The sequence below is a fragment of the Volvox carteri genome, assembly GCF_000143455.1.
Source record: "Volvox carteri f. nagariensis unplaced genomic scaffold VOLCAscaffold_7, whole genome shotgun sequence".
NCBI classification, from domain to species: Eukaryota; Viridiplantae; Chlorophyta; class Chlorophyceae; order Chlamydomonadales; family Volvocaceae; genus Volvox; species Volvox carteri.
The window spans coordinates 1,321,136-1,337,001 of NW_003307550.1; the positions used below are offsets into that span (position 1 = coordinate 1,321,136).

The 15,866-nt window shown below is 52.2% G+C and overlaps 3 protein-coding genes across 3 annotated transcripts; 1 reads left to right on the forward strand and 2 right to left on the reverse strand.

The window, feature by feature from the left end:
• Nucleotides 1–425: 425 nt before the first annotated feature.
• rpl4 (component of cytosolic 80S ribosome and 60S large subunit) lies at nucleotides 426–4,693 on the forward strand. Its single transcript, XM_002947605.1, has 7 exons — nucleotides 426–777; nucleotides 1,055–1,174; nucleotides 1,404–1,545; nucleotides 2,632–2,885; nucleotides 3,209–3,376; nucleotides 3,693–3,836; nucleotides 4,009–4,693. Exons 1-7 carry the CDS (start codon nucleotides 460–462, stop codon nucleotides 4,093–4,095), a joined length of 1,233 nt encoding a protein of 410 aa, XP_002947651.1. The 5' UTR covers nucleotides 426–459; the 3' UTR covers nucleotides 4,096–4,693.
• Nucleotides 4,694–6,972: 2,279 nt separating this feature from the next.
• Nucleotides 6,973–7,347, reverse strand: VOLCADRAFT_88004 (uncharacterized protein; the record flags this gene model as incomplete). The annotated part of the gene is made up of 1 exon (XM_002947731.1): nucleotides 6,973–7,347. One exon carries the CDS (start codon nucleotides 7,345–7,347, stop codon nucleotides 6,973–6,975), a length of 375 nt encoding a protein of 124 aa, XP_002947777.1.
• A 2,043-nt stretch (nucleotides 7,348–9,390) lies between these two features.
• On the reverse strand, nucleotides 9,391–12,806 carry VOLCADRAFT_103565 (uncharacterized protein; the record flags this gene model as incomplete). Its single annotated transcript, XM_002947732.1, has 4 exons — nucleotides 9,391–10,098; nucleotides 10,249–10,363; nucleotides 10,496–10,533; nucleotides 12,744–12,806. 4 exons carry the CDS (start codon nucleotides 12,804–12,806, stop codon nucleotides 9,661–9,663), a joined length of 654 nt encoding a protein of 217 aa, XP_002947778.1. The 3' UTR covers nucleotides 9,391–9,660.
• Between the last annotated feature and the right edge of the window lie 3,060 nt (nucleotides 12,807–15,866).

Here is a 15,866-nt window from a genome sequence, read left to right on the forward strand (position 1 = left end):
CGGTATAATAAAACCTCTCCAAGCAGAAGACTAAGTTGTTACCGCTGAAAGTTATCGGGGTGAGCTGCGGCTCCGCGGGCTGTAGAAATGCACAATGGTACTTGTGGAATCCAGTTATGCAAGGTCTACGCTGTCGCGAGCAGGGCAAGCCACGGAGGAGTTCGCAGTGCTGAACACCACTATTTTACTTTAAACGAGAAAAAGAACCGAACCTGCTCGTGGAACTTAAATGTTGGGGAACCCAAGTACTTGTAACTGACCCAACACCTTTCGCACCTTAAAATGCGTAGTCAGTTACTGTTGTTATATCAGCGTTTCCTTGTAACTGCCTATCAATTAGGTAGTTGGCTCCGGAGTCGCTCCAGGGTGGTTTCATTTCACGGTCCGAACTAAGTCCCTCGCTGTCCCTAAGCTTACCCTCTTCCAGCCCGCGTGGCACCGTGTACTAAAACAGCAAAGATGGCCGCTGCCAGGCCACTGGTTTCTGTCATCAACATTGAGACGGGCGAGGCTGCGGAGCAGACGGCCTTGCCGGCCGTCTTCACCGCGCCTATCCGTCCTGACATCGTTCGCACAATTCACACGAACATGGCAAAGAACAAGCGCCAGGCCTACGCGGTGTTCATGAAGGCCGGCCACCAGACCGCTGCCGAGTCTTGGGGCACAGGTCGTGCTGTGTCGCGTATTCCCCGTGTGCCGGGTGGTGGTACACACCGCGCTGGTCAGGGTGCCTTCGGTAACATGTGCCGAGGTGGTCGTATGTTCGCTCCCACTAAGGTGAGTTTGGCAAATGCGGCGGCGGGCTTCAGCAGAGGGCGCTTAAGGGCGATATTTTCAGCATAAACTATAACTCATAATAATCATAATCATGACGAAAATCTACGTGTGTAAAGTTAAAGCGTGGGGGCCGTGAATGGGTGTGCGTCGATGTAGATCGAGTTAACATGGCTCGTGCCATCAACCGCGGAACCGCATTTGCTACTCGTGGTGGAAGCCTTACCATTCTTTTCACGAGGCAGGAGATAACTGAAGATTCTCTTATGCCTCCCCTTAGGTCTGGCGCCGCTGGCATCGCAAGGTGAACGTTAACCAGAAGCGTTACGCCGTTTGCTCCGCTTTGGCTGCGTCGGCCCTGCCTTCTCTGGTAATGGCCCGCGGCCACCGCATTGAGCAGGCACGTGAGGGGGGATGCGCGTCCGGGTGTCATGGGATGGAAATGAGAGGCAAATCAGGCGGGGTCTGTCCGTTGCGTATGAGGGGGAGGGTGCTGGATCGCGCTTTTCAGCGACTACGTTCGGTATAGCCCAACGGCAAGAGAAGCTATGGCGTGGCGCAGGGCTGCCGTCCCAGCGTGGCCCACATGAGTTCTTCTCACTTCACTGGATCTCTCGCTCGTCCCGTAGGTGCCTGAGGTGCCGCTGGTTCTCAGCGACGCCGTGGAGGGCTTGAAGAAGACCTCTAAGGCCCTGGAGATCCTAAAGAAGATTGGCGCCCTGCCCGATGTGGAGAAGAGCAAGGACTCGAAGAGCCTGCGCTCCGGCAAGGGTGCGTACGTGGAGAAATTTTGGGGGCTCCTGTGGTGGTGTCCTGTATAGATATGCATTGGGGGGAGTTCAAGGGCCGGGGGGGGGTTGCCTGCGGGGTGACTCCTTTGGATATATTTTCTGCTGTTATAGACGGCAAGCTTGTCATGGAAGGTCAACGGCGCATGGCAGCCGCGTCTTCGGAACCAGGCACTGGTGCTGTGGCAGCGCTTTATGACCCGGAGCAGCAGCGGACGCAGCAGCAGCAGCGGCACATGGAATGAGGGCAGTGGTATCAACAGCATCTTAAATTCTGCAGATCCGGAAGAATCGGAGGCGGCAGAGGCGGTGGCAGCGTCAACAACAAGGGCCAGCAGCAGAAGCTTGTCCGGCTGTTGCCTGACAACAGATATGGCACCAGCAGCTGAAGATGCTAGAGCGGCGTACGATCCCATTGGCATGGGACATTAGGCAACAAGCGCAAAATGAGTCGAAGAAAGTTGGGCCAGCTAAGCGCGACTGGGGCTTCCTGCGTGCGCTGCTGCTCCGGGTCATAAAGCGCTGCCACAGCACCAGAGTAGCAATGCTCCAGCGTCCTCCAGGATGGCCTTGGGGCTCTCAAGAGCTGATGACGTGTCACGCCACCGGGGGAGGGCTGTCTGCTGGGGGCCATTCGTACCCCCGTGGAGGAGTCAGGCTGCCATATATTGAGCAATTCGGCATGTATAAGACTTTCGGCACAGAATACGCTGTCCGGTACAGAAAATGCTGAATTATAGCGTCGAAAAGTCCCACTTATTGTTTCATTGGATATGTGAGGCAAGGGCAACGCAGTTCATTTGCAAAGATTCTGTCGGCGTCGTCGTATGGAGTGCTGGAGTGCAGCTATGGAGTGCTGGAGTGCAGCTGCTGGTGGTTTTGGTCGCCGGGTTGCATCTGGGGCTGAATTAGTACGGGTGATCATTTTGCATACAATGCATGACGCGGTTCCACCTGAATTTGTGATCTCTCCAGTTCTCTTATGGCTGCTTGTCAATACCGTTGGCACTCAATAGCTTTTGGCAACTAGCATCTTACGCTGGTGTCAAACACGCGGCCCTATCTGCAGGCAAGCTCCGCAACCGCCGCTACGTGATGCGCAAGGGTCCGCTTGTGGTTTTCGCCAACGACGAGGGCATTAGCAAGGCCTTCCGCAACCTGCCTGGCGTGGAGGTGACGTCGGTGGACCGCCTGAACCTGCTGCAGCTGGCTCCGGGTGGCCACCTGGGCCGCTTCTGCATCTGGTCCAAGTCCGCCTTTGAGAAGCTGGACAAGATATTCGGCACTGCTACCAGCGAGTCTGAGGTCAAGAAGGGCTTCAAGGTGCGTGGATGGCGTGCTAGGATGTGGGTCTTCCGTGGAAGCGAATTTGGGGTCATCCTGGTTTAACATCAACTTACATGCACAATATGAGCATCCTGGCAATGAAGGGCAAAGGCTAATATCTTAAGGCGGATGAATACGACGTTAGTTTGTCAAGCGGAAGAGTGGAGTGGCGTAAGCACGTCCACGTCTTGGTTACCCAGGCGCACGAGATCGAAGGGAACTTTGATGTGCCGGTCACAGCCACAGCGCACTCGCTATTTTGGCGAATGGTTGCCTTGTCTGGTATGCTGATTTTCTGCCGTTTGGCTGATGGTCCCCAGGTGCCACGCTCTGTGATGACCAACGGCGACCTGACCCGCATCATTAACAGCGATGAGATCCAGAGCGCCGTCAGGCCGGCCAAGGCCGCAGGCCCCAAGCACGCCCCTCTCAAGAAGAACCCGCTGCGCAACCTGGGCGCCCTGCTCAAGCTCAACCCGTACGCCAAGGTGCGAGTTGGACACACAGGTGTCGACTGGACTGTCGACTGGGCCTTGGGGCTTTGGGTTTCGTTGCTTGATGAATATGTGGAAAGAAGGTATCTCTCACCCGTGCTCACTGAAACGTCCTCCAGAGACCCTGCATTCTCCATCGGGGCCACATCCTTATCCATCGCCCCCAGCCAATTTCTCATAATCACCTGACTCGTGAACTCCTATACATAACCTGATTTAAGTAGAGGTTATTTCCTGTCCATAGGGAAGGGGAAGGGGATCCTGGCCACATCACCCTCGTGTACATACATGATGTGTATTGGCACGACAGGTCGCCCGCCGTATCGAGATCACATGCAGCGCCAAGAAGGGTGCTGTGCGTGCGGAGAAGCTGGAGAAGATTGCCAAGGGCATCGCGACGGGCGCCAAGAAGGACAAGGCTGTCAAGGCTATCGGCAAGGCCTTCTACAAAAAGGTATGTGCTGTGTAGTAATCGCTGGTACAACTGCCAGCATGTTCCGGCACAGGGGTGAGTCGGCTAGTTCGTTTTGGTAGCAGTACTTCCGTAGCCTATCCGAGTAGTTCGTTTCAGTAGCCCACCTGAAGTTTCACGAACTAAGCCCGACCTCGTTGCTTCGCTTCCGCAGATGCTTGTGGATTCGGACTACAGTGGCGAGGACTACGACCAGTTCGCCCGCTGGATTACTGTACAGAAGCAGACGAAGACTGCTTAAGCATGTTGCTGTCTACTTGCTGGTGCACTGCCGTTTTATCCTTGCGCGAAAGGGCTTCCGTCGTTGGGCTCCTTTCAGCTGCCGGTTACGCCACTTTCTGTTGTTCCACAAAGACGTCACAGGCTTCTCGTTTTGGGATCTTGTGCAGCTTTGGGAAGTCGGGGGCGACGTTGCTGTGCGGGCTGCCGTTGTGCCCTGTGGGCGGGTGGGGGCAGTGCAGCTCGGTGGGCTCGTTAGTGGCCTTGTATTTTGGGCGCCTGCTGGGCATCTTGTCGCAGCGGCCGGTTGAGTTCCACGCGCTGTCATGCTGCTGTGTTCCGTTTCAGTGTCTTGCGCGCAGAAGGACACGCTGCTCTCAGGGTGATGTACGGTTGCAGGCTCCTATGCCGCTGCAAAGCCAATTGTTGTAAGGAAAAGTGGGAGCTTCGCATTTGGCGAATCCATATCCGTATCAGCCAATGTCTTAATGCCTCAGGCCGTCAGGCACAGTCTTGAAGCATCCGGAACTATACTCCTGGCGGCAGCAGCAGCCGGAGTAGGAGCAGCCCTAACTTCGGCACTGACCGAAGCACACTGGCCTGTAAAGACACATGCAACTAGAATATCAAAGTACTGTGGGTGCCCCAGCCAAAACCGAATGATGTGAATTGAGCTCCCTAAGAGGCAGGCTCGTTTCGAGGCGGGCAGGTTCAGTTAATGCGTTCCCGACCGCCTACATGTAGACGCATTCGGCTGCGTTGGGGCCGGCTCTGAGTTTGCACGTGTGCCCCAGCAAGTAGCGCAGAACAAAAGAGGAAAGCTGTCACACTAAAGCCAAATGACGACGTCGACATAAATTTGTGTGGGATCGCACTGTGCTGATTTTGCGGCAGCCAGCTATATTTTGGCCAAGTTTTGATGGGGGAAAATAGCAGCAAGGTGCCGTTTTCCCCAAATAGAAGATAGCCACGCTGTACCTGTAATCCTTCACGAACTGCGCCACTCGTAGGTGGGTCTCGGTACTGCATTACGGATTACTAATGCACCATTGACACGGTTTTAAGCAGGTTATTAAAAGCCATGTTATTTTTAACAATTATTTTATTAATATCTGGATTGAATCTTTATGGTGAGCCGTTATTCCCGAAGAAAGTTAGAGAGAAGCTCAGGGAAGAAGGCGGCAGGCAGGGGATAGAGGTGGCAAGGGCAGAGGCGGCAGGGAAGAAGGTGGCAGGGGCGGAGGAGGCACGGGAGAAGGCGGCAGGGGTGGAGGCGGCAGAGGACAGTGCAGGGGAGAAGGCGGCAGAGGATAGAGGCTGCAGGGGAGAAGCGGCAGGGGATAGCAAGTAAAAGAAAGGCAGAAACACGTTCCCGAAGAAAGTGAGAGTCATTGTTCAAGTAAGAAGTTTTTTTGGATGCATTCCCGAAGAAAGTGGGAGCAAATTCCCAAAGAAAGTGAGAGCAAGTAAAAGAAAGGCAAAAAGATGTCTTCTTTCTCTCTCTCTCTCTCTTTCCCTTTTTGTCTGAGGGCTACAGCACATTCTGCCATCCATAGAGGCGGCAGGGGAGAAGGTGGCAGGGGAGGAGCGGCATGGGATAGAGAATGCGATTGTTACAGGGGACCCCGAACGGGTCGAGTGCAGCGCCCCTAGGAGCGCCTCCAGTGTTTAAATAAGTAATAATTTTATGAATTTTATGAATTGAGGCCGATCCGTACATTTTCATTCCTCCAGCCAAAAACGTCCATTGCTGCCAGATTGCTCCGTAGTGTGCAGAACTTAGTATTATCGAATATAGAATAGATATGAGGGGCCGTAAGAAGGTCAAGCCCGTGAGTCAACGCGGCATAGCAGAATGCATGACCGGTCCTCACATAGCTAAACACGCAAAAGGCAACGACTCGAACGTCGAACAAACACCAAAACAGCAAGATATGCCTGAAAATTTTCCTGATAAAGGCGTTTGGGACGGCGGTGCTGTTGTCGGTAATGCATCGTTGCTTGGGCTGTACTTGGGGGATGGGGTTTAGTGTCTAGGGGGCCGCCGGTGGAAGGCAGCCCCTGCTGGCAAAGCAGTTTAAAGAAAGTGCCGACAGGCATGTCAGAGATTTTACGCAAGAGAAGCTGGCGGCGTGTGAGTACGCTTTGAGTACGTCACTCCATGAGCAAACTTTGCTGGCATTGCGCCGCGCGACGCGGGGTCTTCACGATGCCAGCAGTTGGCTCGGGTCCAGGACAGATTCCATGGCTTTGTTCATTTCCGTTGACAGCTAGCTTTTATGTAACCCTATTATGCAACCCTTTTGGGCCCGTTTGCAGCATGGGATTACTTGCCTCATGTTTTCTGTACGAGCATACTAACTGAGGCCTTGTGTCCAGTGAAGTTAGTACGGCCTGGCCGAGTTCTTTTTGAATAAGGCCCACAGTGCTATGCAGGAGGTGTTCCTAGGGGCAATGCACTCAATCCCGTTCGGGGTCCACTGTAACAATAGCATTCACCCGCCATAGACGTGCCTGTGATTGCGCAGGCAACACTCGCTAAGGACATGAGATACCATCACAAAGGTCAGAGGCACAAATTAGGCACAAAGCAACGTCACATCAAAACGTGGGTACACACCCCACAGCTTGTCGCAACAAAGCCCTTCCAAGCAGAGGACAGCGTTCAGCAGTACACTCACAATTGCCGAAACCCTGACCTAAACATCTACTGATACGCACTGACTTCCGCATCGGACCCCAACTACGGACCCCAACTATGTGTTCATCCGTGTTCATCCGTCGTCGGATTGTTACCTCCCTGCTCAATTCCCCGTCCAGTTCAGCAACCATTTCGAGACTCTACCCCAGGGAGCCAGCCATAGCGGTCATCCGAGACCTTTAGCGGAACAAAGGCCATCTATGCCTGGACAATGCGGGTCACCAGGTCAGCCCCACTATCTATGGCCAGTTGATTCTCGAGCCTGAACAGCTCCACTCCATTCACAAGAATGACGTAGTTCTCCATCCAAGAGATAAGGAATACCTGGCCTACGCGTGCCGCTGGGTGTTGGGTACCCTGGAAGACGACGGTGAGGTTTGATGGGGCCGGCACCGGCTGGTCGTCGTTGTCGACAAAAGCAATTTGCGCACATGCCCTGTCCAGCCGCGAAATCTTAGCTTCAACGTTTGCGTTAATCCGAACATAGTTGACGATGTCCTTGCGGTAGCTGACACTGCCCTTGAAGACCATTTGCACCTGGCTGGGACACATGGAAACAAAGGAGGTATCCATATCTATTATCATGACATTATAAAATGTTTTTTTTATGTCGGGCTTGGACCAGACCCCAGACTGCACAAGACCACAAAGAAGAATGAGACGCAGCAGCTATTACAGAAGCATCAGGAATCAGAAGCGTAAAGCATTTGCGGTATGTACTAAACTGACGTTCAGAAGACAGCACAAGTAGAGGCCGGATCTAGAATCTCCGCAACGCAGCTCGCTCTACTGCACTGTGGCAAACTGAGGGTACCTTAAGGTCGAAGTCCACGTCGTATGAACGGCAATGAGAACCCCGGAAGACAGAACACTGACAGTCGCTAAGATGTTCTTGCTTTTAGCAAAGGATTTAAATCTGTGTGTAGAGTTACAAAACAAGATTACAACGAGACAGATAATAGCAACGCATACAAATCTCTCGTAAACAAGTCTGATTCGGAACGCGTTGAAACAAGCGAATGAAGGCTGACCGGTGTAGGGCCTATCAGCTAGCAGGCCGGTTTGGGGGTCCTGTCAATTTCAGAGGTCAGGCCCACCCTGGAGTTACTTAGGGTTTTAGGGTTTTAGGTATATAAACCGTAGGGTTTAAACCGTAGGGTTTTAAACCGTACAAGTTCATTCCTCCAGCCAAAAATGGACTGTTTATGCCAAAGCCGCTAGAATCTTACAGCAGGGAACGAGCCGAAACTTGACCAGGTCTGCGGAAACTTTTCGTAATCGGGAGGCCCTTTGCGGAAAGGCTGCGGAAACTGCGGAAAGCTGCGAAAACTACAAAATGAATATGTAACGATGTTTTTTAGCTCTTCTCAGTGTGGCGATAACATGGACAGTCTGAAACCAGCTTGTGGCAGTGCGGATCTGTCCGGTGGGATCTAGAATCTGGTGGATTCCAATCGTGCTCGAAGGTAGAGCCATCTAAACGTATTACTGGGGGTGGCGGGGGCCAAGCGATCAACTATTGTGTGCCCACACCCTTGACGGTGTTCACCCTGCCCCCTTCAAGCAGCCCGCCTCTCTTTGAACCCTGAGACCCCAGGCCTGAGCAGCCCTATCGTATACCACCCCCATAGTGTTGTTGGCTGACGGATTGCTCTGGGATGCTCAGAAATTGCCACATGGGGTAAGGGCCCGGGGAGCCCTGAAACACTGCATAATAATCGTCTCCCTGTCCGTTGCGGAGCAGTGACATGTCTGCATGCCTACTCCACATACCCGTCCGGCATGTCTGCATGCCTCACGGACAAGTCTATGCTGACTGTGCATAATCCAGTAATCGTCCAAACAATATGTATCCAAAATACAAAAAAATCAAAAGGAATAAAAAAGGCGAGAGGGCTAAAGTATGTAAACATGGCACCGCACAACGATAACTGCAACGACGTGGCTCTGTTCAACTTCAACCACGTTTACGGACATTGTGGAATCAATTATCAAAAACCCTTCTTCTGAGCAGAAACACAGTCAATCTCTATGGCTTCGGCAGCCCCCAGGTCGGCGCCAGTGGTTGTTGACATTTGACTTAATCTAATAACTCTAAAGTGTAAAACGCAGTCTTTAAATGGCAAACGCATGCCTGGAATCTGTTTTTCAATTTCCGCCGTACAGCAAACGCTGAAATGCGGATTCTCTTTCCGCATTTCCGCCAATCTGGGCTTCGCTGCGGAAAGCGTGACGAAACCTATTTACGCAGGTTTCCGTTTCCGCAGGTTTCCGTTTCGGCTCGTTGCGTCGGCTTAGCGTACGAAGCCGTTGGCCAGATCCACAAACGCTGAAACTTTGCCTGCTGGGCAAAGTAAACATGGCCATATCATTCTAGTATTTAACTGAGCACGGAGGTGCCCTGGATTCTGCTCGTCGTCGAAGTTGGTGGCAATTGACGAGGTGGCCGCCCAAACCTCAGCAATCCTTGCAATAAATCTGAGTAACACCCTTTAATATGTGTAAGAAAAATCTATGCTGAAAAGGCCACCAAATTACTACAGACCAAGGTGTGCCCCTGCCCCACGCAAACGCGACCTTTACCAAGGAGCCCTGGTCCTTCATCTTATGGCCACGGAACTCATTGATTTAAATGGAATGTGTTCGTTAACTTGAATGAAGAAACTCGTGGCGCATCGTTCGAACTGAGTCAAGTCTACTTGCATCACCCAACGTACCTCGCGCCCTGGTGGGCTGCGCGAGCCTATAGTGGCCCGAGGTCGTCAACCGCACCTCGCAGAGTAACCATCACCAAAGTCCAGTCGGCTAACAAAGGCACACCTAACGGGTTCCTGCATGCGCGCAATGGAGCTAAAGTCCTAACGCAGCTCCAAACTATCCACATCGCTACTCCACAATCACACAGTAATCATCATCACCATCATCATCCAGCAACATCCCGGCCTCGGTCAGGCCCACCGCTGCAATGCCCGACATCGCCGCGCCAATACCCGCCACCGCCACCGCCGAGTGCATACACGCGGGGGCAACGGGGGCAGGCCCACCGCCCGCCCCACTGCCGCCGACCGAACCGGCCGGCGCTGTGTGCCTGTCGCCATGTCCTCCTCCTTTGTCTCGGGCGCGCTTGCGGCTGCCGCTCCCCGTGCTTCCGCGGCTGCCGCCACTGCTGGCAGTGCTGCCGCCACTGGCGGCACTGCCGCCGCTGGTATTGGAGTGGCGCCGCGCACGCGGGGGTTTTGGGCCATCAAGCACGTTGTAGTAGATGTCGAAAACATGGTCCGCCATGGTGTTGGCGGTGCACTGGAAAGTGCACTCTGCCCTGGCCTGCAGCGGGGAAGCCACACATAGAGCTTTGGGGCTGTATGCGCTATCACAGGGTTACTCGTTATTGCAATTGCCTCCCTAATCCCTGTCCACTATAAATTAGTTCGCCGAAGTTCAGGCACCCAATCAAACTGGAACCCTCTGGCACACCTTGCACCGCCCCTTCAGCGTGTCCAGTGATAGCTTCTGCTCCTCCCACCCAATTGAAGCGCAGAACATAAAGCAGCGGTTCTCCACCCTACCGTTCGGCCCGGCGCGGGGTGTGCTGTATGGGAAGGGCAACTGACACACGGTTAGTCGAGCGCGTGGGCTGACGTGTCGGTGTCTATATTAACTGCTAAAGACCCCAATCCGACTGCTGCTGTGCTTCCAAACTCCCAATCCCCGGCATATTCACCTGAAAATCCTAGTGACGGGACCGTCGCACAGGGGGCACTGCAGACAGCATGGTGAAGAGGGTTGGTGTGGCAAGGTGGTTGAAACACGGTAGCCCACTCAACTCAAAGCACACTTAACACAAAACCCTGAAACGCTTCTACCCATCAACTCCAGACGTGGCACACGCCATGTCCGATGCCGTTCTCCAGCAGCGCCGGGGTGTGGATCCGCCTCTGCTTGCCCCTCCACAGAACCGACTCGTGGTGCGTCCACGGCGACCGGCGCGTCAATCGCCGCGGCACCAGCACTTCCGAGCACTACAGGAGACATACATGTTAACCATATCATAGTACTTTAATGCCATGGATACTGTTAGGAAGGTCACGCCCGAAAGTCAACGAGGAATCGGACTGTTTCTTTCTGACCGGACCAAACGCTGCAAAATATTCGGACCCGAAGCTCCCAAAACGTGGAAGGCCATTAAAGGAGACATTCAACTTCACTAAAGCCATTAGCGACGTTAATGAAGACGGCCTAGAGGTCGTAGGCAATGTGGACGCAATGCTGCAGCCAGCCGACGACAATGACGCCACTCCGGTTGTGAACAGCGAGCGGGCCAAACGTCAACGTTCTTCATATGAAGACAATCGCGATGGGCCAGGAAACACGGGCATCGAGGTCGATGGCAGCAGCGACCCCGGCGCTGCAGCTAAGACTCCTAACCCCACACTCCGCGGAGCAAAGACGCCCCGACCACAGACGCAGCGGGTTGTGAAGGGGCCGGTACACAATGAACCGCTAACTAGCGTGCAGCATCACCAGCGGGGGCTGCAACCAACCGCAGAGGTTGTGTTTGATGGTTCCGGTTCATTGCTGCTATGCATCATTACTTTTGCAACCTGGAAAGTCGTGTAGTGTTATCTTGCAACGTGATGCAAAACGAATGACGGTGAACGAACTCTGTTAGATCAGTGCTTGAGTAGGGGTTAACTGGTCTGTGTTTGCTTGGGCTCTGCAACAGCAGTCGCCCGTGCAACCGGGGTTCCTGTCAAATCGTCCAAGTGGCCCCCGCTTCCTGGCGTGCAGGAGACACCTCTATGGAGTGATTGTGGTGTGCGCGTGTTGCGACATTCCCAACCCCTGTGCTTGTACGAACTAAACTATAACTCATCGGGGGGGGGGGTCTGGGGAGGGCGTAGCCCCCCCCAGCGCCTTACAGATTCGGAATACTTTTATTCCCGCGACTAAAAACCTATTCCTCCGTTCGGACTGGAAAATTGACGGGCAAAAATGAAAAAAAAAACACTGCTGTTCTAAGGCTCACTGTGGGCCAACAGTGGACGTGATGCAACAGTCCGGTGCCATGGCTATGTGGAGCCAGTCAAGCATGACATTGTCGTCAGGCAGGTCTTCACACTTGCATGTGGATGTTGCTTCCGTTAATTGCGCTACTAGCTACCTTGTTTGGCTGAAAACCTGCGGGACATGCATGTACGTGTCGTCTGTAAGATATTCATGTGCTTGCTACAGATGTTCATTCATGCGACATGAACGTGTGCTGTAACCCTAAGTGTATGTGTGTTACAGCCATGCTAATGGACGGATGCTGCAGTCCTATACTTTGGCATATATACGTGTTACATGCGCAGAGTTCAAGACAAGCTGCTCCGGGTTGGAGGAGCCGCAGGGGATAGAGGCGACAGGGGAACGAGACGGCAGGGGATAGAGGCGACAGGGGAGGAGGAAACAAGGTATTGTTTATTATCGCTTGTCAGGACAATATCCAGCATTGTGTTGAGTATGAACGGATCAACTCGTTATCAACTCTGTGTTCCGCAATTCGTTCTTCACGCAATTCGTTCTTCATTGGTACTTGAGCATCTACTGCAGTGCAGCTGCACACTAAACTGTGCTACACTGGACACGTCGTGACACTTTTCGCCAAACGATTGACTCTCGCTTAACAACGCCTTCTTCAAGCACTTTGTAAATACCGACCAGCCCTGTATTCCGTAATATGCTTTCACAATTTTGGGCGGGGCCCCAGCGCGAAGCGCCCAGGGGGGCCCCGACCTGTAGGATTGCCCATGTCCGTGTGTGCGTGTCCGTGTGTGCGTGTGTGCGTGTGTAACGGACTAAACATAATATTTCACCCGGCTGAAACGCGTTGTCGGTAATATACAGCATTCTCTATTGCAAGGTATCTCGCATGTAGCTAACAAAGATCGTATGAGCACAAACAAGTTTGGCTGCCTCCATTCACCGACCTCAAAAGTCACATCAACGCCTCTCGGGCTAAATTTCATCTCAAAAGGTGCCGTGTATCTCATAATTCATTTCCGAGATGACAGCGTATGATAACTTGAACACCCAGCTTGTGTTACCATTTGCCCACACGGGCCTTCCGACTTGCCACCACCAAATTTGCTTTCATTTCTGTATGAATTACACAAGCTGCTTGTTTGTACATTTACTTTGGCCAATGCATGGGGCCTCTGAAGAGTTGCAGCCATCAATTGTCACATTTGCCACGCCACCGGCCTGTACGGATGCAGAGGGGCCCCGCCCTTTTTCCGGCTTCAAGGAAGCGGACACCCAAGTTGCTTCATAATCCTCTGCTTCACTGCTTATATACTTCTTATAATTATAAATAGGGGGGTCCTTGTGAAGCAGCTGCCCGCGTTTCCAAAGCACGTATGGTGTTGGATTGTAAGGTGCCCAAGTACGTTTGCGAGGAAGAGAATGTGGCCAGGCTGGAGAGGAAAGTGCAGTGGCATATTGGAATGTGAGATTAGTGTAAGCGAGTTACAGGGCGTTTGGCGTTACGTAGCATCAGTCCTCAGTTCACTTCTTGGAACGAACATCAGCATAGGTCCAAGCCCTCTCGCTTGGAGGGATATGCAAACAAACATCCTGATAGGGGTAAACTTAGGGTGCATGCATGCTTAGTTGAATGGTGAGATGCGACCCCCCCTTCATTTCGTGCTCGGCAAGCCTGCCACCGCGTACCGGATATGTAGGCGATGTTACAGAGACGCTGCACCTTGGTTTCTGTGCGCAATGCGACCCCGCCGACCAAAACTACACGTGCCCAACTGAAGACATTCCCGGTGGTTGTGCAGCAGCTCTTGAGGCTGTTGCTGGCTGAAATCCATCCTGAGCTGTTGCAACACGGCTAACGCGGGCACGTCCCTATGCACAGCAAATAGCTGTTCCAAGCCAACAGCGGCGTCCATGTCACCGACAAGGCTCTAAACGTCTTATCTGTTCTTATGTTTAATTAAGTTTATGTATGTTATCCTTTGCGCAACTTTGTAATTTGACTTTACTCTGAAAAAGGTGCTGTATACGTTGCACTACCGAATCCGCGCCCGTTTGCTTGCGCAAACTGCCGCTTCGCCAAACGCTTCCTCTTCCCGCGGTCGTTTCAAGCGCCCAGTCTTGCAAGCTACGTTGTTTGCTTTCTGTGCTTTCAATTACAGCAAAGCAGGCATCCCATTGTCCGGGCTGCATGCCGCGTGCGCCTGTGGCCAGCATGCCTTCCTGCGATTCGCGCTGTTGCACCGCGGCGTTTCTTCTAAGAAAATTTATATACACTTGTATCCGCGCGTTAAAATTCGGTCCTGTCTTTGGGCCATTTTGTACGGTCTGTTTATTCGGCACAGTACGACCGGACACATTTGTGCGAGGGGCTGCTTAACAAACTAACACCTATGACATTTCTAACTCGTCTTTATAAAATTACATTACATGTCTACCATACACTTATGACGCGCAGATCTTTCTTTGTAACAAACGTCCCACGGATTACACATACTTCTACATACGCAGACCTAGTTATACATACTTATACGTACTTATATATACATACTTATACATCTATATATACTTAAACTTATAACACACATCAAAACCTATGAACGTACTTCATGCCAGGGGACGGAAGCAGCAGAAGACCAGGACAGCAAATTGTGCTCTTGCTTCGAGGTCATTGAGACGTAAGGCTCGCTTATTGGTTATATTGGCAGTTTTCACTAAAAGTCATCTATGACACGATGGTGTAGTTGGTTATCACATCTGTCTCACACACAGGAGGTCCCCAGTTCGAACCTGGGTCGTGTCAATTTTTCCAATCCACGTGGTATATTCGTTATCCTGATGCCAGGTTCAGATAGAAAAGCACGAAATTACGCTTTCACGACAGGACCATGATGCAACCGTTAGCATGCCAAGCTTTGCAGTGCTTCAACATGAGCTTTTAGCTCTGCTTTAGTGGCCTCATCATTACGTGAATCCGTGAACTGACCCCTCCAATTGCGTAGTCCTGCATCCTGAACACCAAGTTCAGAACCCCATGCTGCGATTGGCTGGATTGTAAGTTCCATCTGATGATTTGCGACATGCCTGCTTTATAATTTGGCAGTTTGAGGACAAAACATCCTGATTAGCAAGGCTTTTGCCTTGGGGAAATGCTAGTGTAACCAAGGGCATCTTGAAAACACTTGTTCTCTTAAAAATTAAAGATAGATTAACCGAGCTCCAAAAGATGGGGCCCCTTGTGAAGCAGCTGCCCGCGTTTCCAAAGCACGTATGGTGATGTGGAAGGTGCGGAAGTACGTCGGTGAAATATAATGTGGTAGGACTGGAGAGAATAGTGTAGCAGTATAATGTATTGTGAGTGTAGCTGAAGCTTTCATCGTGGGCGCGTGTCGTTGCAAGCTAAGCAACGCGTATACATGACGTGTGTGTGTGGTTGTTACAGTGGGCTCCAGACTCCCGAAGAGTAGAGCCATCGGGCCAGCTGGCCGTGCACTGCAGTAGAGACTAATATACCAAAAGATTATCATCTCAGATAATTAACCTCTCATCGGTAACCGCTCTCGCGAACAAATCAATTTGCCAGATATAATCCTCAAAAAGGGGTGATGTGCGCCAACGGATTCCCAACCTTTTCGTGGAATTCCTAAAGCTGCGAAACCCTGAATGCGGCCCCAAAAATCAACAATAACTCGACAAATTGCTTCTTCCGTAAGGGAAGGACCAGGTAACAGTGCCGGGTTGGTTTTCATGTTTGCAGCCATATAACGTCTCCCATGCTCCATGGCTGACACCGCAGCAAGAGCCACAACATCCCAAACACATTGTTGCACTGATTGTGGGGCTTGGATAAGCCAAAGTTGCTCCCTTGAGACTGGCAATCCTATTGAAAGAGTAAGTTGATCTGCTATTGCCTGTGCCACCGGACAGGCCCAGAAATGATGATAGCGAGGGGATACACCTCCCACTGAACCTATTGGATAACCTCCACAACCACACATCGTTGGGCGCGACATCCTAAGATGGGAATTTCCTAACATAGGCACCCCATCAACCGCAAGACGCCACCAATC